Raw genomic sequence first — 25,268 nt, 5'->3', positions numbered from 1 at the left:
TGATGCCCCCCGCTTTGTTCTTTTTGCTTAGAATTGACTTGGCTATGCGGGCTCTCTTTTGGTTACATATGAAGTTTAAGGTGGTTTTTTCCAGTTCTGCGAAGAAGGTCATTGGTAGTTTGATGGGGATAGCTTTGAATCTGTAAATTACTTTGGGCAGTATGGCCATTTTCACGATATTGATTCTTCCTAACCGTGAACATGGAATGTTTCTCCATCTGTTTGTGTCCTCTCTTATTTCGTTGAGCAGTGGCTTGTAGTTCTCCTTGAAGAGTTCCCTTACGTTCCTTGTTAGTTGTATTCCTAGGTATTTTATTCTCTTTGTGGCAATTGTGAATGGAAGTTTGTTCTTGATTTGGCTCTCTTTAAGTCTGTTATTGGTGTATAGGAATGCATGTGATTTTTGCACATTGATTTTGTATCCTGAGACTTTGCTGAACTTCCTTATCAGTTTCAGGAGATTTGGGGCTGAGACAATGGGGTCTTTTAGATATACAATCATATCGTCTGCAAATAGAGACAATTTGACTTCCTCCTTTCCTATTTGAATGCCCTTTATTTCTTTTTCTTGCCTGATTGATCTGGCTAGAACTTCTAATACTATATTAAATAGCAGTGGTGAGAGAGGGCATCCTTGTCTGGTGCCACATTTCAAGGGGAATGCTTCCAGTTTTTGCCCATTCAGTATGATATTGGCTGTTGGTTTGTCATAAATAGCTTTTATTATTTTGAGATACGTTCCATCAATACCTAGCTTATTGAGGGTTTTTAGCATAAAGGGCTGTTGAATTTTGTCAAAGGCCTTCTCTGCATCAATTGAGATAATCATGTGGTTTTTGTCTTTGGTTCTGTTTACGTGGTGAATTACGTTTATAGACTTGCGTATGTTGAACCAGCCTTGCATCCCCGGGATGAAGCCTACATGATCATGGTGGATAAGCTTTTTGATGTGCTGTTGCAATCGGCTTGTCAGTATTTTATTGAAGATTTTTGCATCTATGTTCATCATGGATATTGGCCTGAAGTTTTCTTTTCTTGTTGAGTCTCTGCCAGGTTTTGGAATCAGGATGATGTTGGTCTCATAAAATGATTTGGGAAGAATTCCCTCTTTTTGTATTGTTTGAAATAGTTTCAGAAGGAATGATACCAGCTCCTCTTTGTATGTCTGGTAGAATTTGGCTGTGAGCCCGTCTGGACCTGGGCTTTTTTTGGGTGGTAAGCTCTTAATTGCTGCCTCAACTTCAGACCTTGTTATGGGTCTGTTCAGGGTTTCGGCTTCTTCCTGGTTTAGGCTTGGCAGGAGGCAAGTGTCCAGGAATTTATCCATTTCTTCCAGGTTTATTAGTTTGTGTGCATAGAGTTGTTTGTAATAATCTCTGATGATGGTTTGAATTTCTGTGGAATCTGTGGTGATATCCCCTTTATCGTTTTTTATTGCATCAATTTGGTTATTCTCTCTTTTCTTTTTTATTAATCTGGCTAGTGGTCTATCTATTTTGTTGATCTTTTCAAAAAACCAGCTCCTGGATTTATTGATTTTTTGAAGGGTTTTTTGTGTCTTTATCTGCTTCAGTTCTGCTCTGATCTTAGCTATTTCTTGTCTTCTGCTAGACTTTGAGTTTTTTTGATCTTGCTTCTCTAGCTCTTTCAGTTTTGACGATAGGGTGTCAATTTCTGATCTCTCCTTGCTTCTCATGTGGGCACTTATTGCTATATATTTTCCTCTAGAGACTGCTTTAAATGTGTCCCAGAGATTCTGGTATGTTGTATCTTCATTCTCGTTTGTTTTGAAGAACATCTTTATTTCTGTCTTCATTTCATTGTTTATCCAGTCAACATTCAAGAGCAAGTTGTTCAGTTTCCATGAAGCTGTGCAGTTCTGGGTTAGTTTTTGAATTCTGAGTTCTAACTTGATTGCACTGTGGTCTGAGAGACTGTTTGTTACGATTTCCGTTCTTTTGCATTTGCTGAGGAGTGATTTACTCCCAATTATGTGGTCAATTTTAGAGTAGGTGTGATGTGGTGCTGAGAAGAATGTATATTCTGTGGATTTGGGGTGGAGAGTTCTGTAAATGTGTATTAGGTTTGCCTGGTCCAGGTCTGAGTTCAAGTCCTGGATATCCTTGTTAATTTTCTGTCTGGTTGCTCTGTCTAATATTGACAATGGGGTGTTAAAGTCTCCCACTATTATTGTGTGGGAGTCTAAGTCTCTTTGTAAGTCATTAAGAACTTGCCTTATGTATCTGGGTGCTCCTGTATTGGGTGCGTATATATTTAGGATCGTTAGCTCTTCTTGTTGCATTGATCCTTTTACCATTATGTAATGTCCCTCTTTGTCTCTTCTGATCTTTGTTGCTTTAAAGCCTAATTTATCAGAGATGAGAATTGCAACTCCTGCTTTTTTTTGCTCTCCATTTGCTTGGTAAATCTTCCTCCATCCCTTTATTTTGAGCCTTTGTGTATCCTTGCATGTGAAATGGGTTTCCTGGATACAGCACACCGATGGGTTTTGTCTTTTTATCCAATTTGCCAGTCTGTGTCTTTTGATTGGGGCATTTAGTCCATTTACATTTAGGGTTAATATTGTTGTGTGTGAATTTGATACTGCCATTTTGGTGCTAGCTGGGTGTTTTGCCCTTTAGTTGAGCTGGTACTTGTTCCTTTATATGTGTAGAGCCTCTTTCAGGAGCTCTTGTAGAGCTGGCCTGATGGTGACGAAATCTCTGAGTACTTGCATGTTCCCAAAGGATTTTATTTTTCCTTCATTTATGAAGCTTAGTTTGGCTGGATAGGAGATTCTGGGTTGAAAGTTCTTCTCTTTAAGGATGTTGAATATTGGCCCCCACTCTCTTCTAGCTGGTAGGGTTTCTGCTGAGAGATCTGCTGTGAGTCTGAAGGGCTTCCCTTTGTGGGTAGCCCGACCTTTCTCTCTGGCTGCCCTTAGTATTTTCTCCTTCATTTCCACCCTGGTGAATCTGACGATTATGTGCCTCTGAGTTGCTCTTCTTGACGAATATCTTTGTGGTATTCTCTGTATTTCCTGGACTTGAATGTTTGCCTGCCTTGCTAGGTTGGGGAAGTTTTCCTGGATAATATCCTGAAGAGTATTTTCCAGCTTGGATTCATTCTCTTCGTCGCATTCAGTTACACCTATCATACGTAGATTAGGTCTCTTCACATAGTCCCACATTTCTTGGAGACTTTGTTCATTCCTTTTTACCCTTTTTTCTCCAGTCTTGCCTTCCCGTTTTATTTCAGTGAGTTGATCTTCGACCTCTGATATCCTTTCTTCTGCTTGGTCAATTCGGCTGTTGATACTTGTGCATGCTTCGTGAAGTTCTCGTGTTGCGTTTTTCAGCTCCATCAATTCACTTATATTCCTTTCTATTTTGTCCGTTCTCGTTAGCATTTCATTAAATCTTTTTTCAAGGTTCTTAGTTTCTTTGCATTTGGTTAGAACATGTTCTTTAAGTTCACAGAAGTTTCTTACTACCCACCTTCTGAAGTCTGATTCTGTCATTTCATCACACTCGTTCTCCCTCCAACCTTGTTCCTTTGCTGGTGAGGAGTTGTGATCCCTTGTAGGAGGAGAGGTGTTCTGGTTTCGGGTGTTTTCATCCTTTTTGCGCTGGTTTCTTCCCATCTTTAAGGATTTATCCACCTGTTGACTTTGTAGTTGCTGGCTTTCAGATTGGGTCTCAAATCTTTCAGATTGACGTTCTGTTTGTTGATGATGAGGTTATTTCTGTTTCTTGGTTTTCCTTCTGACAGTCTGGCCTCTCTGCTGTAGGTCTGCTGAGGTTCACTCCAGGCCCTGCTTGCCTGGGGTTCACCTGCAGCAGCTGCTGAACAGTAAGGGTTGTTACCAGTTTTCTTCTTCTGCTATCTTTGTCCCAGAAGGATACCTGCCTAGTGTCAATCTGATCTCTCCTTTATGAGGTGTCTCTTTGGATATATAGGGGTCAGGGAGCTGATTGAGGGGACAGTCTCTTCTTTATAGGAGCTCAAATGGTGAGCTGTGAGCTCTGTTGTTCATTCAGAGCTGCTGGGCAGGTACGTTTAGGTCTGCTGCAACAGAACTCATAAACTGCTTTTTGTTCCCAGGTGCTCTGTCCCAGGGATTTAGGGCTTTATTTATGAGTTTCCATTATGCTGCTGCCTTCTTTTTTTTTTCCTTCAGACCTGGGTTGCCCAGCAAGGAGGCAGCCTAGTCACTGTCTGCCTGTAGAGGCTTTGCTGAGCTGCTGTGGGCTCTGCCCCATCTGCCGAGTGAACTTCCCTGCAGTCCTGTTTATATGGGTGTAGTTAGAACTGCTTTGGCAATGGTGGCCCGCCTCTGTTGAGGCGGAGTCTCTCTGCTGTGGCGGGTTGCCTTGGCATTGGTGGGCTGCCTCAGCAATGGCGGGTTGCCTTGGCAATGGCGAGCTGCCTCAGCAATGGCGGGTTGCCTTGGCAATGGGTGGCTGCCTCAGCATTGGCCAACTACCTCCGTCGTGGCAGGCTGCCTCGGTAATGGCGGACGCCCCTCCCCCACAGAGCTGGACCTTCCTGGGTTCAGCTGCACTTGCTGTGAAACTCTCAATCCAGAGTTTCTGGTTGCTGTTCTTTTGTAGGGGTGGGACCAGCCGAGCCTGATCACCTGGCTCCCTGCCTCAGAGCCTTTTTTAAGTTGGTGTTCCAGTCGCCTGTTGAAGAGGCGCCAGGGTCTGTTTGTTTTCCCCTGCGGCCACTCACTGCCCTGGCTTAAACAGCGGCACTGAGGTTTGTGGCGCTTATTTTTTTTTTTTTTTTTGCCCTGGCATCTACTGTCCTGGTTCTCTGCTAAGTCCCCTTTTTAAACAGACGAATGGGCGACTTCCCGTGGCTCCAATTGCCAGCCAAAAGGGGCACCCAGACCAGTGTATTTTGTACAGAGAACCACTGCTCCGGGGTGCTGACAAAGCAGCCGCGTGGGGCAAAGCAGCGGCGCCGGCCGGCACAGCCGCGCTGGCCGAAACAGCCACGCTGGTGACCCGTGGAGCTCCTCCGCCTGGGAATTTCCTAGTCTGTGGGCAATAAAAATGTGGCGTCCACTCACCCTCTGTGCTTTCACTGGGAGCTACAATCCTGAGCAGTTCCTAAATGGCCATCTTGGATCCTCCACCTATCACACTCTTAAATTCTCAAAAAGAGAACCAAATAAATTGAAAAGAAACCCACACAAGACATATGGAAATTTTTCAGATAAAATGTTTTCCTCTGGCTCTATCCTTACAGCTATGGTACAACAGCCCAACTTTAGCTGTCATGCAAATGCCTCTAAAAATTTCCATTTCCTGGCAGAGCTTAACTGGCAGTGTTTGTTCTCTCCGGTAGAAATCATAGTGGTACAATACATGTACACAGTATATTAGTCTCACCAGCTCCTGTCACTGTGCAAATAGCTTCATAAGTGTACATTTGACACTTGGAAAGACAACAAATATTTTTGCTTACTATGTGTAACTAACATTGGTTGAAGCTATTTTCTATATTAATAAGTGATGCATGTGCCTTTAAAAGTATCTAATGGGCCATATCCTAGGACGTAACAGTCTCTCATTGAATCTAGCACTGGCTAGATTCATCGTATTCTTATGAAATATCTCAGTATTTCCATAAAGCCGCTGGCAACTGATAGCAGCCCTTTTTTGCAAATAAGAAAACTGAAATAGCAACTTAGATTTATCATCTAAAGCTTCCTTGTCCAATAATATTTTTCTTATATATGCTGTTTCCAAAATAATATGGCTCAAAATAAAACAAGCATATTCACATGTCAGATAACAAGTTTATATAATCCCTTAGTTACAGATGCAGTTGCAAAAGGAGGTGGAAGGCATCCAGGAATGCAATACTATAATTTTTATAAAATGAGATAAAGGACTGGGAAAGAGTCCAAGATGTGTCTAGACAATAATAGCCTTTCCTAATTGGAGCAATAGTAATCATTAGATTTATTAGTATCTACTGAAATACAAAAAGAAATAAGAAACACGGTTGATACCTTGGCTTAACAAGTGGCAGAAAAACAGTATTTGTCTGCATTTGTTTCATTAATAGCTTTATACCACTAATAACCAGAAGAAACTCCTGGACAGGCTGTACAAGTGGTTTTCTAGCTTCTTTTAAAAAAGGAATTCCTGGGTTGATATCTGAGATATATTAAATGTATTAAATAGTTTATTCATGTTGGAAATTCAAGTATAAATTATTTTTAACATTAAGATCAACTCCTGTTCATTACAAGCTCCTGATCAACTGTCTTAATAGAAAGTACCATAGACTTAGTAACTTATAAACAACATAAATATATTTCTCACAGTTCTGGAGGCTGGGAAGTCTGAGATCAAGGCACCAGTAAATCAGGCGTCTGGCAAGGGCCTGTTTCCTGGTTCTTAGATCATACCATCTTGCTGTCCTCACGTAATGGAAAGGGAAAGGCAGCTCTCTGGGATCTCTTATTAATGAGGGCCCCACCCTCATGACCTAATCACTCCCCAGCCATGCCTCCCATTACCATCACATCGATGATTAGGTTTCAATATATGAATTTTGTGGAGAGGCAGGCATTCAGTCCATAACAACAACATTCTTCAAACTACCATTGTAGTTTTAAGAATACTACTCTTATCTCAGTATTGTAGGCCAGATGCAGTGGCTCACACCTGTAATCCCAGCACTTTGTAAGACTGAGGTAAGAGAATTACTTGAGGCCAGGATCTCAAGACCTGCCTGGGCAACATAGTGAGATATCATCTCTATAAAAAATTTAAAAATTGACGGGAGTGATGGAGCAAGACCTTGTCTTGAAAAAAATAAAAAACACCATTGCAGACCAGTCAGCCATTATTAAGTTGTAGAATCTACTGTGCATTTTATGTACCAGAAGTCTAGGGTCCTAAACTTTTTTGCTGAATTCTGAAGATAAAACATACTTGAAAAATGTATCATAGTTTCAAGCAGCCTCTAGGAAATGCCTTGTAGAACCCAAATTGAAAACTAATGTATAAGTCTTTATGTTGTGAAAGTCGTTCTAATGAAATGTAACCATCACCAATAGCATCTTCCATACCTGACCCATACCTTTAGCAAGTGACATCACATTAAATTTGTCAAAATCAATCTTTAAGTACCTTAGTTAGAATTATGTAGCTATAGATGGAACATGGAGGAAATTATAGAGCTGTGCTGTCCAATGTGGCTAGCCACTAGCTACATGTGGCTATTTAAATTTAATTTAACTTAAATTGAAAATAAAGGTCCTCACTTAAACTAGCCACATTTAAGTAGTGGCTGCCATACTGACAACACAGAGGTAGAACTATGTAGAACATTTGACAATACTGTCTAGAAAGTACTGATATGAAAAGCACTTTTCTGTAAATTTGAAATTATTTTGAAATAAAAATAAAACTCTATTCAATATTTTCTAGCCCTTTCTAAGGCACAAAATGATGTGACGGCAATGAAGATGCAATCAGAGAGACTTTCAAAAGAATATGATCAACTCCTGAAAGAACACTCTGAACTTCAGGTGGGTGTGACATGCACTTTATGCGCCTAAGAGTTTTGAAATAGTAATTACCTAAGTAAATTATTTGGGTTATTTGTTCTTAACTAATCCAGATGATATACTAAATCCTGGCTTTGTTAAATGACTTAAAGAAGCCACATTTTTACCTAGAGGGTAAAGATGAGGACATTTTAGGAAAATACAAGATAATTATAAGTAATTGCTGACATACATACTTACAGCATTCCAGTTTTGGTGAATCTTTAAGCAAAATAAGTAACCACAAAAATGGCAGTATTGGAAAACAGACTGGTTCTAGAAGAGTTGAGTTTTGCTATTTGGGATGTTTGCCATATTCATGCCAGAATGAGGCCAGAATTTCAAGTTCCACATCACACTACTCTTATCTCAGTATTTCAGACATATTAGGACAAAGACTATAGCATTCAAATATATTATTGACCTCCAAATATTGATTTGAAAGATGGAAACAGAAAAAAATGTTTCATTGTTAAAGCCACAAAGTCAGATCTGGGCCATAGGTTTTCTCTTCCTCTCTAATCCAAGAAAAGAAATATTCATCCCTGTTAGGCTTGTGTTTCCTCCTTCCCTTCTGCTGCCAGCCAGTAACCTGAGTTGATTTCCCAGCCACACTTTGATCAATTCGGAGAGAGACCATTCTAGAGGCAGCCCTAGCCTTCCCTTGACAGACTGGTTGGGCTTGTCTTCAAAACTTGGCAGCCTTTATGGCTTTCATTTAGGGCTTTTTACAAATTATACCTTTTTTTCACTGTACATATTTTTCAGCATCTTAATGGTCATTATATCTCCAAGGCCCAGCACTGTTCCTGGCCCAAGGCAAGCAGACACTATACTCATAGACTTTGAAATTGGACATACCTGGAGTACCTACCCATATCAGGCCGCATGCTAAGGTTTTTTATCATAGGCCGGTTATAGCATCCCTTTGGGGCTCAATTCTTTCGTGTATAAGATTGGAACAATAATGATGCCTCGCTCACTGGATTGTTAAGAGAACTAAATAAAATGTGTAGGTTTCTTAGCACTATGCCTAGCTGATAGTAAACATTCAATAAATGATAGGTATTATCATCATCATCTATATTACTTCCTCTGTAGGAATTTTGCCAAAAGAATGACTTATTCTTAACCAGCCACTTTGGCCTTGGTTTAGAGCCAGTCATGAAGTAATCAAAGCACGAGTTTGTAATCTGATAGTCCCAGTTGGTTTGCATGTTTGGTTTAACTAGCCTATTTTAACAATAGCAAGAAAAAGATAAGGTAGCCAGAGAAAGGTGAATACTCTCTATGCTCCAATCCTGACACTGAGGGCTCAGTTCACATGATCTGGAGCAGATAGGTAGATTGTCAGCAAGACCACCCCTTCCCCATCTCGAAAACAGAGATCCTAAAATTGCTTGTCTCATCAGGACTTAATAATTATTCCATGGCATCTTTCAAGATCCACACTGGAAAGTGAAGAAGTCACTTGACAGACCTCTTGCCTAGAAATACAACATCTTCCTCCTATTTGTGAGTTTAGGGTTTACTCAACCAGGATGAGTATCGACAATAGTGGACCTTGCCATGATGTCAGACATGTTTATATCTTTGGATGGAGAAAGGAAAACCAGAAGTATGCCCTCAATTTCTTATTGCCAGTGTCCATCATTGATAGTCTCCACTGTGGTAGCAGCCATTGGTTCTATTAATTCTGAAGAATGTATATAACAGTGAAATTCCCTCAACCCATTTCCTCCCCACAAAAAAAGCCACAGTCAGCTTAAAGCTTCTGCATTCTTGGTAAAGGATGTAGAAATATTTTAAGAGTGATCCCTTCCCAAGAAAATAGTTGTTATACCTGCTTATGTGGAAAAGACCCCATCCCAGATTATGCCAAACACCATGCCAAGAATAGGCCCTTGTTTGATAGTACATTCAGGACTTGATCTAATTTCTGCCTGTATCTAGTTTTTGAAATATTTAATAGGTGAAATTTGTTGAGAGTATGCTCTGGACTAAGCACTTGGCTAAGGGCTTACGATATGTTGTTTTATTTACTCTCCATGACAGCCCAATAATTGAAACTATTTTAATATCCCTATTTTGTGAATGATGAAACTGAGACCCAGAGATGTTACATAATTTACCCAAAGTAACTAGAAAGTGATAGCATACAAAGTCAGAGAATCTTTCTTCAGAACCTCCATCATTAACCACTATGTTCTTTGGCCTTTTGCTGGTCATTGGATTGTGTGTTCTTGGATCTGTTCTCCTGTCACCACTGCTTTACTCTGTATCTCTGGGAGGTCCATTTCCAAGACTCCCTTGCTGTCTGACTTCTGGGCAGTTTTAGCCAATGGCAGGCACTAGCAGACTGAACGCAGGAGGAAGGGGAAAGCCAGGGATTTCTTCTACTCTCTCTGCTGTGGATACCTTCTCCTTTATGGCTCCAGTTCCTTTCCTCCATGGTTTCAGGTCCCACTGGGCAGCTTCTATTTACTGGCCTGCACTTGGGCTCCGTAACCCTCATCCCTCCAGCCTAAGGAGTGGTAGTAGCTTTTCTGCTATTGATAATCCCAGAGGTGCCTTACCATACTGTTTGGTGTGTATACTTTTTCATTGCCTGTAAAACCATTTCCCATAATATCCCTGAAGGAAAGCAAAATCTCGGCTCTATAGTTTACCACTTCTGTAACCTACCGGTGACTCATTTGACATCTATGCTCCTCAGCTACTTTACTACTTAATGAGAGTTATAATACATCATGAGCATTAAACCAGATCCTGTGTAACAAAGCACTTTACATATTTCTAATCAAGAATAGCTCTACACAGTATTAAAATGCTATTATGTCCTGATTGGTTACATTTTTTCCCATTCAGCTACTCAACCCCCACCCATTGTCTGGTATGAGACCCTGTATAAGATTCTCAGATTTAGAGAGCCTTTTTTTTTTTTTTTTTTTTTTTTTTGAGACAGTTTTTCACTCTGTCACCTGGAGTGCAGTGACACAATCTCGGCTCACTGCAACCGCCACCTCCCCAGCTCAAGTGATTCTCATGCCTCAGCCTACTGAGTAGCTGGGACTACAAGCACATGCCACCATACCTGACTAAATTTGGTATATATATATATATTTTTATGGAAATAGAAAAAAAATAAAAAATTTAAAAAATGAGGGAAGAAAATAACAAACAAGCAGCCAACCAATATTTCATTTAAACCTGTGAGTAGGTATGATGTGGTACTGATAAGAGTGTGTATTTTGTGTATTTAAAGTAGAGAGTTTTATAAATGTTTATTAAGTTTACTTGTTCCGGATCTGTGTTCAAGTCCTGGATATCCTTGTTAATTTTCTGTCTCGTTGATCTGTCTAATATTAATGTTGAAGTCTCCCATTATTATTGTGTGGGAGTCTAAGTCTCTTTATAAATCATTAACAGCTTGTCTTATGTATCTGGGTGCTCCAATATTAGGTGCATATATATTTATGATCATTGAGTCCTGTTGTTACTTTGATCCTTTTACCATTATGTAATGTCCTTCTTTACAACTCCTTTTTTTTTCTCTCTCTCTCCATTTGATTGGTGAGTCTTCCTCCAGCCTTTTGTTTAGAATCTTTGTGTGTCCTTGCTTATGAGATAGATCTGGACACAGCATGCAGATGGGTTTTGACTTTTTATTCAACTTGTGTGTCTGTGTCTTTGATTGGGGCGTTTAATCCATTTAAATTTAGGATTAATATTGACATTTGTGAGTTTAATATTGTCATTTAATGCTAGCTGGCTATTTTGTCCATCAGCTGATATAGATTCTTCATTATAAAGATACTCTTTATCTTTTGGTAAGTTTTTGGGATGACTGATACTGGTTGTTCCTTTCTGTGTATAGTGTTTCTTTCAGAAGCTCTTGTAAAGCAGGCCTGGTGGTAATGAAATCTCTGAGTGCTTGCTTGTTTGTGAAAAATTTTATTTTTCCTTCATTTATGAAACTTAGTTTGGCTGGATATGAGATTCTGGGTTGAAAATTCTTTTCTTTGAGGATATTGAATATTAACCCCCACTCTCTTCTAGCTTGTAGGGTCTCTGCTGAGAGATCTGCTGTGAGTCTGATAGGTTTCTCTTTATGGGTAACCTGACCTTTCTCTCTAGCTGCCCTTAGAATTTTGTCCTTTATTTCAACCCTGGTGAATCTAATGATTATGTGTCTTGGGGTTGCTCTTCTTGAGGAATATCTTTGTGGTGTTCTCTGGATTGCCTGGAGTTGAGTATTGTCCTGCCTTACTAGATTAGGAAAGTTTTCCTGAATAATATCTTGAAAAATACTTTCCAGCTTGGATTCATTCTCTTCATGACATTCAGGTACACCTATCAAACATAAATTAGGTCTTTTCACATAGTCCCATATTTCCTGTACACTTTGCTCATTCCTTTTTACTTTTTCTTCTCTAATCTTGCCTTCTCGTTTCATTTCATTAAGTTCATCTTTGAACTCTGATATCCTTTCTTCTGCTTGATCAATTCGAGTGTTAAAACCTGTACATACTTCTCGAAGTTCTCTTATTGTATTCTTCGGTTCCATTAATTCACTTATATTCCTCTCTAAATTGTCCATTCTCGTTAGGATTTCATCAAACCTTTTTTCAAGGTTCTTAGTTTCCTTACATTGGGCTAGAACATGTTCCTTTAACTCACAGAAGTTTCTTATTATCCAATTTCTGAAGCCAAATTCTGTTATTGGAACGCACTCATTCTCCATCAAGCCTTGTTCCCTTGTTGATGAGGAACTGTGATCCCCTGTGGAGGGAGAAGCATTCTGATTTTGAATATTCTCAGCCTTTTTACGCTGTTTTCTTCCCGTCATTGTAAATTTATCCACCTGTCATCGTAAATACTGACTTTCAAATTAGGTCTCTGAGTGGACATCCAACTTGTTGATTCCCAGTGCCAAAGTCCAAGTAACCCACTGCACTGGCCAAAACAGCGGTGCCAAGATTCCTGGTGCTTTCTGCCTGGGAATCTCCGGTCCGGCCTCCCTCCTGGGTCCTCCTTTCTGACTCTGCCTTCCTGGAGCTCCAAACATCGACCAAAAGGGGAGCCAGTCCTATTCACTCCGCACCGGGAACTGCCGGGCAAGCCACAAGAGTTGTGCTGGCGACCCGTGGGGCCCCTCCACTGGGAATCTCCTGGTCTGTGAGCAAAAAAAAATTTGTCTGAAAGTGTGGTGTCCTCTCGTTCTCTGCGCTTTCACTAGGAGCTACAATCCCGAGCTGCTAGTAATTGGCCATCTTGGATCTCTCTCCAAATTTGGTGTTTTTAGTAGAGACTGGGTTTTGCCCTGTTGGCCAGGCTGGTCTCAAACTTCTGACCTCAAGCAGTCTGCCCACCTGGGCCCCCCAAAGGGCTAGAATTACAGTAATTGTCCTCATGAAATGTACTTCTCTTGTCAAAGTAATCTTAGATACTGAATTATATCCTAAGGTTATTTGGAACTAGCTTTCTGAATTTTACATAGTTGACATACTTTCAGTAGAACAATCATAAAACAAAGGATTATTAAAATATTAAGGAAACAAAGGTTAAAGAGGGAAATGCTGGTTTCTTTACAGTAAACAGATCTGAATTTGCATCTTTTAAATCTTTTGGGATTTCCCCATCAGGTCCCCTCCCTGTTATAGGCACTAAGTAAATATTAGAAAACACAGTCCCTTCAAAATGTGTAGTCTTTGGTTTCCTTATTTGCCCTGACTCTCTTCTAAAAAAAAAAAAAAAGAAAGAAAGAAAAGAAAAAGCAGAACTAACTAGAGATTATTGGCTACAAAAACCCATCAGCACCTGCCAGTTTTTAAATTTCATTCGGAAAATCAGCCATCACTTAAGGGACTTGTCCATAATAGCATCATTAAAGCTTTGATTTTTAGCAAAAGGGGCCACATACTTTCACAAACATGTGAAAGTAGTATGTTTACCCCCTCTACTCTTGTCTTCTTATTTGATTGCAAAAGTTAATGTTATTAAAGTTGCTATGGAAGCATTAACGTTCAGCCTGAACAAGTGCTTGACGAACTTCTTTGTACAAGCAGTAACTCTCTGCAACTTCATTTTATATGATCTTTTACTTGATGTAGACATTTACTTTCTTTGCACATGTGATCTCTTAAGATTCATTTCTATTCCTTTTTCCTTCAGTTTTAAATGATGTGTTATAGTCATCTTTATAACATGATCAGCCAACTATAATTTGAGAAGTCAATTCAGTTGGCAAATATCCGAAGGACCAAACCAAAGCCACCCCCAGCTGGGTTTTTTTGTCCCTTCTTTCTTTCATTTGCCGAAAACCTTCATTAGGTTCACAGTAGGAGAATTTTCAAAATCATGTTTTCCTGGTTACCTGTGAAACCAAAGCAAGATAGATGAAGGCAAGGGAAAAAATGAACTTACCAAGAGTGTTCTTTTTCACCTCCAAGTAAAAACCACAAATGTCTAGTTTTTAAAAGTTTAGACTTTCTCAATCCTTTTGTTTCACATTTGATTATTCTCATAATTATACATAGAAGAATGTTTTTTAAAAGTCCTTGTCATGTCTATGAATCTGTTCCTCTTTGCTATACTACATAAATCATATTTTCTTCTTACAGGATCGTTTAGGAAGAGGCAACAAGAAAAGACTCTGAACTTTATGAAAGATGTTTGTGATATACCATGTCAAAATGATAAATTTCTTATGTTAGCCTCTAGAAAGTTTAAAATTAAGTTCAGAAAAATGCACTAAGACCTATCAGTAATTTTTTTCATGCCACACATAGGTTGTATTGTAAAGGCATTATCAAAATATTTGATGATGTTTCAGATGTATTGTAAAATCTGTATTCCACCTCTTAAGAAATATATAAGCATGTTAAATACCATATTTACATACTGATAATGACACTGGTATATGGTGGCTGTTACCAATAAAAGGAGAAAATTCTTTAGCTGGTTACTTTCAAAATTAGAAGTTTTAAGTTGCATGAAACCATTAATAGCCTTGAAAGCTTTGATGAGTTTTCAGTAATAATAATCTATGTAATCCAATGACAATGTGTTTGAAAATAGTGTTCAGTATCAGCAAATTTGTACACAGGGAATGTAAATAAGGGTAACTATCAGAGTTATCCACCGTATTTATAAGGAAGAGCTCAAAAAAACAATGACCTTAGTTTTTTTTAACCCTAATGATGCTATGGTTTACTCTAATAAGATATTGTTAATTATATTTTTGTTACTGTGCCCCTGCACATGTTGGACTGTTTTTTGTTGACATTTGTATTAATGACACGTGATTAGTAACCACTCTACTGTTTCAAGTTAATCTAGTCATAGAGTTTACATATATTTGCATAACTGCCATACCACTGCACTGAATTTATTTTACAACAATGTAGAATTCTTTAGAAGTTAACATAGCACATATCCAAAAAGCAGTATTTTCTTTCAATTGGTTGTGAGAGTACCTGATTATATAAATATTACCTCAAAATACATACACTGGTATCACACAGTTTTTCTAAGATGTTTCTATGTTCTGAAAGCTAATATTAAATACTATCTTTCCATTCAAATATTCATTTAGAATTTCCTTTAGAAGATGGCAGTGATTGTAATATTAATATGATTTAAGTTGTTCCTGTGTTTAGACATGAAATCATCTTCCTTGTCTCATAAAAACCTAAATATTAAAAAAAGAAAGAAATTACTGGAGTTTTTATTTCTCTTGTCTTTGTTTCATCCTCTGTTTATTATAATTTTAGCACCAACTTCACATCTAGCTAATTTTTTTCATCGTAAAGTGGATGAAGTGAGCAAGTACATAAAAATTTTATTTCAGATAAAAGTCAGGAGTTACTGCTGAAAAACAGACATGTAGGAGACATTCAACAGGAGTAAGAAATGGGAGTTAGACCATATGGGCTGACAACACCATAAATAACAAGAAAAGGGAGTGCTGAAATAGGAGAGAACTGAACAAATGTTAGCTCAAAGTATAGACTTAGAAATATCGAAGTAAGAGCTATCTGGGTAAATATATAGATATTGAGTGTTTGGAATCCTAGCCTACTGTGTGAAAATTAAGTCCAGTGTCAGAATAACCTACAGAAAATTAGAAAATGCACAGCTTTAAAATGGGCAGAGTAAAATCTAATCCGAACTTTACCGCTTATTTAGCTGTGCTAGCCTAGGCCTCTATTTCCTCGTCTCAAAAATGGGAATAATAAAATTTAAATCAGCATTACTATATAAACTAAGATAATACAGTGATTCTCCAAGTTGTTGAGACTATATAGTAAGGAGAAAGTCTGGTGTCCTTTGAAGAGCATGAAAATTTGAAAGATTCCCAAGAAAGCATTTTAAAGTTTACATTTAGAGGACCTCGGACCTCAACCCTCTCAAGTTTACAAGTCTGAATCTTTAGACCTCAAAAGTTAGAGCAGTTTTTCCAGGGTAACATGGTTAGTTAGTTTCAGGGCCAGGGTGTAAGTCTATAATTTAGATATCCTGGTCCCCTACATATTGTTCTTATGTTTATGCACAGACCAGGTATAATTTGCTAAAGAGAAAATATTGCAATATATTAGCCACTTGTGGCTCCAGAGTCTGTGCGCTCTACTACCATACCCAACTGTTTCACATGCTATGTTTGTTACTTCTTCCTAGTACTCTCTTTAATGATGGTGTTTAGCAAATTGTATTACAGAAGTAAATATTTATTTCATGGATTTAGTTATATTGCATATTAAATTATTTTCCTTCCCATTGTCAGTAATGACTTCTTTGTGTCTTAGACTGTATTATAAATTCAAATACAGGAATGTTATTCTTGCCTATTTCCATCAGAATTACATAAAGTTTTATCAGACTTTCCTCCTACTTGCAAATCGACTGGAGGTTCTGGTCTTTAGGAAGTAGCACTTACCAGGTTCTGGCTAAGCAATCCAGAATTTGGCATGAGTTATCCTTGTTGTTTGTCCAGCTCTATCTTGGACCTCAGTGCTGCTAGTTAGATTCATGCCTTGTTCTTAGGGCCTAAGTTCCTCTCTTGGCTACTTACTGTCGTATCCTGAGAACTGGGATTCCCTTTCCGTGACCGAGTCCTACCCTGGAATCCCAGTCAAGAGCCTAAAGTTTTACTACTTTCTGAGATACTATCCTGATGCCAGCAGCCTGCCTGGATCTCTAAATATTACCCATTTTTGGAGTTGTTAGTGATTTCTGCTTTCCTGCAGTGTCACTCCTGCTTCCTCATTGGACTGCTAGCCACAGCTACTTGGATGCACCTGAGCCTGTTGTCTTACCCTCCCTCTGTGGGTTGGTTTGGTTCTGCAGTCCCATTCCAGTGGCCACTGCCTTCTCGCTGTTCCTCCCATCTGTGTGCCTCCATCAGCTTATGCCCAGCCCTACTAACATGACAGACACATTGTGCATTTGAGTGCCCACTATACAATGTGTGAATATAACTGTGCTCTTAAGCATCGATTTTAATGTCCAGAATGATCTGTCTAGAGTCCATGGAACCCTCCTGTATTTTTTCATTTCTTTCTTAGTAATCTTGAAAATCCACTTATGAAATTCTTTTTCTTTTTTTAACATTGCTTACTGAACGGCATCTTAAAAATTACTTTCACAGTGTTTCTTTACACTTTCATCTCTACACAAACATGACTTTATTAGTTCCACCAGAGATCATTTCAAACACTATAGAAGCTGTGGTAGGCTGAATTATGACCTCCCAAAAGATAGCCTTATACCGATTCCTGGAACCCGGGAATGTTCTATAGCAAAGGATGTGATTAAAGTCTTGAGATGGAAAGATTATCCTAGGTAGTCTGGATGTGCCCTAAAAGCACCTTCATCTGTGCTTATATAGAAGCAAAGGAAGAGATTACCACACAGCAGAGGAGAAAGCAACCACAGAGGCAGAGATTAGAGTGATGGAGTCACAGCAAAGGAATGCTGACAGCCACCAGAAGCTGGAGGAGGCAAGGAACAAATTTTTCCCCAGGGCCTCTTCCAGCAGGAGCATGGCCCTGCAGACTCCCATAAAACTGATATTGGACTTCCTGGCCTCCAGAACTATGGGAATAAACTTATTGTTTCAAGCCATGAAGTTTGTGATTGTTACTGCTGCCATAGTAAACTAATACAGGAGCATTCAAGACAGCTCTGTAATGGCCTGGACTGAATTTCAAGGTGTGTGGAAAACAGTTACCCTTTAACACCACTCCATCTTCCCCATTAGCCATTTGGATAAGCCAAAGATAGCCTTAGCCATCTCCTGTCTTATTTGTCTCCTTCAATTGTATTTCTCCATTGCCATTGTTACTGCCTAACTCCAAGCCATCATCATCTCTCACATGGACTATAACAACCTCATCTCCCTGTATCTTCCCTGATGCCTGTCTCATATACATGCTCTCAGCAGCCGCCTGGCTTAAAACAAAAACAAAACAAAACAAAAAAACATAGATCATGTCATTTCCTGCTTGTCTTCCAATTCTTTCCCACTGCAGTTAAGATTAAATGAATAAGACCTCACCAGGCTCCCCTCTACTCTCCAACCTCAACTCAGTCCACCTGCCCTGCCAATCACACCTCTATTCTTTTTGTTGTTCTTTCCCTAGGATGTAGATCCTGACATACCTGCATTCTGATTCTTCTTGGAACAAGCCAAACTCTTTCCCCTCTCAGGGTATTTGCATGTGTAGTAAATGTTGCCTCCCAGGCCTATCTGCCTTCTTACCCTATTTTATTTTCATCATAGTGCTTATTACCGTCTGAAATGATCTCATTTATGGTTTGTCTCCTCAGTGATTAACACAGTTCCTGCAAAAAGTAAATCAGTGGTTCTCAACAGGAAGTGGAGAAGTCATCCTGAGGGAACATTTAGCAATACCTAGAGACATTCTGGTTGTCATAACCACGAGAATGCTCCTAGTGGATAGAAGCCAGGATACTGTTAAACTCATTCCACAATGCACAGAACAACACACAACAACACATTCTTAATGTACAGGACTGAAACAAAGAATGATCTCACCCAGAATGTCAGTGTTGCCAAGGTGGAGCATAGATGCTTGTGGCAGAGGGTACTGGTTTTCCCCCAGTATCCATTCTTTCATTCGCCTGTGATAATACGTGCTCCTGTTTTTTTTTTTATAAACAGCTGCCAAGCAGAAAAACACTTTCTATCTCCTTGTATGTAAGTGGAAATAGGTAGGATTGTCTTGTGGGGCTAGTTTCTTTCTTTTCTTCCTCTGCCCTGCCTCTTGAAACATAGGTGCTGCACTGTCTTAGGTCATGAGGTTGAGGACATGCGAAATGGAGCAACAAGAAGGAGGCTGTGTCCCTGACACCATACAGCACTACACCTGTCCTGAATTGCTGTGCATGACACCAGATAACTGCAATGCATTGTCTCAGCTCCCAAGACATGAATAAAAAACCATCAATATGGCTTAAAAGCACAAAACCTTTGTATCTTTGCCTTTTATGTTAGGATCTTAATTAAAAATTACATCCTCTACGTCTCTGCATGCTCAACTTTTTATATTTGACTTAACCATTATTAGTTAATCAGCATCATGCATTGCACCCCCACAATAGCTGTGCATTTCACATTATAAAAGTTTACAACTCTCCCTCTTTGTCTTTAGTATGGTGTACACTGCAACAAAAGCAAACACCACAAGAACATTCAGGCACGTTGCATATACAAAGATAGTACATAGAGCTTGATGTGTAAACAAGTTAGGAAAAAGTTGCCAGCTTTTCCTAGGTGATCAGCTTTTTTCCTAAATTTGAGCAAAGAATATGTTTGAAGTGTTGGCTTTGTCTGCCAAACCAGTGTCTTCCTGGTTAGCCAGGCTTCTCCGAAACTCTGTTCCTCCTTCAGAAATCGTTACTCTCCCTGAAGCACCACCCATGGTAAAGAATTTTGGTCTCTCCCAATGGCTGTCAATTTCCTGGCACACAAAAGACTCCTAGAGCACCACTTCTCAACCAAAGGCATCCTGGAATAACACTCCATAGAGGTTTACTTGCTGAAACTTTTAAGTTTGTTGATTTTTTTTTCTCTTGAAACAAAATTGATACATAGTAAATGTAGATATTAAAGAAAAAGTAGCTATCAGTTTGTCTAATTTTCTTATATATACATACACAAATATTTACAAAAATAAGATCACACTCATTTTTATGCATACTGTTTTGTGACCTGCTTTCTTTCCCCCACATCAGTTAATATTCTTCTGCAACAGAATTCTACAACCAACTTCTCATAGGTCATATACACGTCACCTGGGAGGGTCAGGGTTTCTTCAAAGCACATGGACTCATACGCCCTATTTACCACTCCCTCGAGTGAGAATTCCTGCCCCAGGCAACAAGCGTTAGTAGTGAGACTGCCATAACCATTCAGTATGTGAGAACAGAAAAGGTGGATGAGACCCATGGTCCTACGGATAACGTATTTACCTTATCCCCTGTTGGTGACATTTCATGAGAATTTTTATTGGCAGAAAATGCTCTGGAATCAATAGAACATAGTGGTTACATGGGTAGATTACCTGTATTCAAATTCCATCTGCTTTATTTATTACCCATTCTGCATCTCAGTTTCTTCATCTTTTTTTTTTTTTTTTTTTTTTTTTGAGGTGGAGACTCACTTTATCCTGAGTCTCACCCAGGCTAAAGTGTAGTGGTGCAATTTTGGCTCACTACAACTTCTGCGTTCCAGGTCCAAGCCATTCTCTTGCCTCAGCCCCCTGAGTAGCTGGGATTACAGGTACTCGCCACCACACCCAGCCTATTTTTGTATTTTTAGTAGAGATGGGGTTTCACCATGTTGATCAGGCTGGTCTCGAACTCCTGACCTCTTGATCCACCCTCCTCAGCCTCCCAAAGTGCTGAGATTATAGGCGTGAGCCACAGTTTCTTCATCTTTAAGGTGATTTAGACTCTACCTCAAATTCTTGCTGACGGGATTGAGTTAATACACGTGAAGCACTTTTAACAGTTTCTCATGATAAGCTACTCTGAACGTTATACAGAGACTGGTGCCCAGTTGTTAATTGCCCCATCTGAAAATAATAATCTGATGGAATTTTAAAATGTCTTAAAAGTAAAAAGTGTAGTGGAGATGGATGGTCGTGATGGTTACACAACAATATGAATGTAGTTAGTACCACCGAACCATACATTTAAAAGTGATTAGTATAACCTCTTTTATATTAACCGCTTGTATTAATCACTTTTTAGTGAATAGCTAAGGTGGTATTAACTACATTTATATTGTAGCATTAACCATATTAGCCATTTTAAGTGCATTTTGCCATCATTAAAAACATGGGGAAACAAAAGGTGGACCTCCTAGTTCCCCGGAATGAATGCACAGTGTTGAAACTGGTAGACATTTAAGGATGCCTAGTCTTTTTTTTTTTTTTTTTTTTTAAAAAAAAAAAAAACAGAGTTTTGCTCTTGTTGCCCAGGCTGGAGTGCAATGGTGTGATCTTGGCTCAACACAGCCTCTGCCTCCTAGGTTGAAGTGATTCTCCTTCCTCAGCCTCCATAGTAGCTGAGATTACAGGCACCCACCACCACGAGCAGCTAATTTTTGTGTTTTTAGTAGAGACAGGGCTTCACCATGTTGGCCAGGCTGGTCTCAAACTCCCGACCTCAGGTGATCCACCTGCCTCGGCCTCCCAAAGTGCTGGGATTGCAGGCATGAGCCACCGCGTCCGGCCTGAGGATGCCTATTCTTAACAACTGTGGTCAGCCATTCCCCTGGCACCTGTCTTGTCCCACCTCAGACAAAGCACAGAGCCTCATTTGCTCAGGTATGCAACTAATGTTTGCTTATCTGGATTGAATTCAGTTCAATTCTAGTGTGTCAGATTCTTCTCAGATGACTCTTCCCATTCCCTGTCTTTAGAGTGTGTCCTGTTGTCTTAAGATTAGGATAGGATCAGAAACAGTTTTGACCAAGCTTCTTAAAATAGGAATTAGTCCCTATGCCAGACATTTCAGATTATTTCACTTCAAATTCCACTGGCAGATTTGATATTATAAAAGGGCCTGGGTCTGGGGTGTTTGTTAGTAACTTGAATCTTAACTGCACCTTTTTTTTCCTTTCTCATGATCAAAATAATTACATATATATGTATATATGCATATAAATTACGGTATTTTTACTTCTTTTTTTTTTCTTTTTTTTTTTGGAAATGAGGTTTTGTTCTGTTGCCCAAAATGGAGTGCAGTAGCACGATGACGGCTTACTGCAGCCTCAGCTTCCCAGACTCAAGCAATCCTCCTGCATCAGCCTCCTGAGTAGCTGAGACTACAGGCATGTGCCACCAAGCCTCTAATTTTTCTCATTTTTTGTAGAGATGGGGTGGTGGTCTCACTTTGTTGCCCAGGCTGGCCTCAAACTCCTGGGCTCAAGTGATCCTCCCGCCTCAGCCTCACAAAGTGCTGGAATTACAAATGTGAGCCACCAGGTCTGGCCTACATCTATTTTAAAAAGAAAAATGCAGCTGGGAGTGATGGCTCATGCCTGTAATCCCAGCACTGTGGGAGACAAGGCAAGTGGATCACTTGAACTCAGGAGTTCAAAACCAGCCTGGGCAACATGGTGAAACCCCATCTCCACCAAAAATACAAAAGACTAGCCAAACATGGTGGTGCATACCTGTAGTCCCAGCCACTCGGGAGGCTGAGGTGGGAGGATCACTTGAGCCTGGGAGGAGGAGGCTGCAGTGAGCCATGACTGCACCACTGCACTCTATCCTGGGTAAAGGGTGAGACCCCATTTCAATAAAAAAATTAAATAATAAAAAAGAAAAAGGCAAGAGCAGAGTGGATCTCAGTATTTGGGGCCTAGAGCAGATACAACTTGGGGAGTTCTCTTTAAGAAAAACAATACAAAATTACCAAAACAAAATTAGGTAGGAATTTATTCAGAACAGGAACAAAAATCACAACAAATAACTAGAGCTTTGGACATTCAGATACCTTTCTTCTAAGATATCTTGGGACAATTCACCAGGAATGCTTCTCAGCTGCAACCTCGATTCTCCTTTCTCCCTAAGACATGCTATAACTCCAGTATTCTTGATACCTGTGTACAAAACACCCTGAAGCTTCATTATCATTACTTCCATATAAATCTTCCTCTAGATAAGGAATGGGAGGGCAAAGTTAATGTAATCAACCTGTTGAAAACCTCAAAAATTTTTGTGGAGTTCCTTTTTTCTTCTTTTCTTTTTTTTAGTTTTTAATTTTTTGTGGGTACATAGTAGGTGTAGATACTTACGGGGATACATGTAATGTTTTGAAACAGGCATGCAATGTGTAATAATCATACCATGTAAAATGGGATTTCCATTCCCTCAAGCATCTATCCTTTGTGTTACAAACAATCAATTATATTCTTTTATTTTTAAATGTATAATTAAATTATTTTTATTATAGTCACCTTGTTGTGCTATCAAATACTAGGTTCCATTCATTATTTCTTTTTTTTTTTTTTTTTTTGTACTCATTAACCATCTCCACCTCCCTCTACCTTCCCAGCCTCTAGTAACCATTCTTCTACTCTCTATCCCTATGTGCCTGTTTTGGTTTTCACATCTCACAAGTAATTGAGAACATGTAACGTTTGTCTTTCTGTGCCTGGCTTATTTTCACTTAACATAATGACCTCCAGTTTCATCTACGTTGTTGCAAATGACAGGATCTCATTCTTTTTTATGATTGAATAGTATTCCATTGAGTATATGTACCCCATTTTCTTTATCCATTCATCTGTCAATGAACACTTAAGTTGCTTCCAAATCTTGGCTATTATGAATGGTGCTGCAACAAACATGGGAGTGTCGATATCTCTTTGATATACTGATTTCCCTTTTGGGAGGGTACATACCCAGCAGTATGATTGCTGCATCATATGGTAGCTCTATTTTTTGTTTTTTGAGGAACCTCTAAAATGTTCTTCATAGTGGTTGTACTAATTTGCATTTCCACCAACAGTGTACAGGGTTTGCTTTCTCTACATCCTCTTCAGCATTTGTCACTGCATGTCTTTTGGATATAAGTCATTTAAACTGCAGCGAGATGATATCTCATGGTAGCTTTGATTTGCAATTCTCTGATGATCAATGATGTTGAGCACGTTTTCATATGCCTGTTTCCCATTTGAATGCCTTCTTTTGAGAAATGTCAATTCAAGTCTTTTTCCCATTTTATAATTGGATTATTAGATGTTTTTTCTATAGAGTTGTTTGAGCTCCTTATATACTCTAGCTATTAATCATTTGTCAGATGGATAGTTTGCCAATATTTTCTCCCATTCTGTGGGGTTGTCTCTTCTTTTGCTGATTGTTTCTTTTGCTGCGCAGAAGCTTTTTAACTTGGTGTAATCTCATTTGTCCATTTTTGCTTTGGTAGCCTATGCTTGTGGAGAGCTTCTCCATTTTTTTTTTTTTTTTTTTGAAACAGAGTCTTGCTCTGTTGCCAGGTGCCAGGCTGGAGTGCAATGGCACCATCTTGGCTCACTGCAACCTCCGCCTCCTGGATTCAAGCGATTCTCCTTCCTTAGCCTCCCGAGTAGCTGGGACTACATAGGCAGGCGCCACTATGCCCAGCTAATTTTTGTATTTTTTAGTAGAGACGGGATTTTGCCATGTTGGCCAGGATGGTCTCGATCTCTTGACCTCGTGATCCACCCACCTTGGCCTCCCGAAGTGCTGGGATTATAGCCCTCCAATATTTTTTTTGTAGTAGTTACATAGTTTGAAGCCTTAGATTTAAGTCTTTAATCCATTTTTATTTGATTTTGGTATATGTCAATAGATAAGGACCTAGTTTCATTCTTCTGCATATGGTACCCAGTTCTCCCAGCACTGTTTATTGACGAGACTGCCTGTTCTCCAACGTATGTTCTTGGCAACTTTGTGGAAAATGAGTTCACTGTAGGTGTGTGGATTTTTTCCTGGGTTCTCAGATTTTAAGGTGATATGAATCACACTTTAGTGTTTGAATTTATAGTGAGTGTATTTGTTCTGTATTGGTGCTTTCCCATAGTACCATGAACTTAGTAACTCAGAACAACACAAAATTTATTATCAGCAGACTGAGGAAGCGATGGACCATGAGAAAGGGCCCCAACAGCCAGCTCTCACACAGTATTTTGTCTTCGATTCTGAATAAATATTTTTTTGGTTCATTTTTTTGGTTGTTTTGGGGTGCATGGGTGGGTGGTTGTCTGTTTTAAACTGACCGCTTGGGAGAAGCACCTTGGTTGTCTGTGGTTTTCATGTCCTGTTCCTGCCCTTGTCCCGGCTCTTTTTAAGTGGGGTGACTCATGTTTCTGTGTAAAGAGTCTCTCAGGGAAGAGGTGAATGCAGCCGTCTGGAAGACCCGCGGGATCCTTGTGCCTGCTGCTTGGCTTCAGGAATAACGTAAATGGAGGCAGCAAACAGCTGAAAGGAACATTCCTCGCCCAGCCCTGGTCATATGAAGAATCTGGTTTCTCCCCCGACTCTTGAATAGTGGTGATATTCAGACAAGGCATTGATGTTATGCTAAGAAAAGAAATATATATATATATATATATATATATATATATATATATAAAATGCGTGTTCCCAAACAGACAAATCCAAGGCTGTGAGGTAAA

The 25,268-nt window shown here is 39.4% G+C and overlaps 1 protein-coding gene and 1 long non-coding RNA gene across 4 annotated transcripts in view; both read left to right on the top strand.

Moving 5' to 3' along the window:
- LOC116549981 (B-cell receptor-associated protein 29) overlaps positions 1-15,293 on the top strand; it is a 50,367-nt gene extending 35,074 nt beyond the window's left edge. For all 3 annotated transcript variants that reach the window (XM_032275712.1, XM_032275711.1, XM_032275713.1), the window contains exons 7-8: positions 7,455-7,555; positions 14,197-15,293. In XM_032275712.1, coding sequence (XP_032131603.1) covers positions 7,455-7,555; positions 14,197-14,232 — 137 coding nt within the window. In that variant the 3' untranslated portion in view covers positions 14,233-15,293. The remainder of the gene's footprint in view (positions 1-7,454; positions 7,556-14,196) is intronic.
- Positions 15,294-17,745: 2,452 nt separating this feature from the next.
- On the top strand, positions 17,746-19,118 carry LOC116549983. The gene is made up of 2 exons (XR_004268186.1): positions 17,746-17,785; positions 18,404-19,118. It is a non-coding gene; the product is annotated as an uncharacterized LOC116549983 (long non-coding RNA).
- The last annotated feature ends 6,150 nt before the right edge of the window (positions 19,119-25,268 follow it).

Source organism: Sapajus apella, unplaced genomic scaffold, assembly GCF_009761245.1.
Source record: "Sapajus apella isolate SASKATOON/1434 unplaced genomic scaffold, GSC_monkey_1.0 scaffold7, whole genome shotgun sequence".
In the NCBI taxonomy this organism is placed as follows: domain Eukaryota; kingdom Metazoa; phylum Chordata; class Mammalia; order Primates; family Cebidae; genus Sapajus; species Sapajus apella.
The sequence above is the reverse complement of the archived record's forward strand: the minus strand, read 5'-3'. Positions and strand labels throughout refer to the sequence as shown.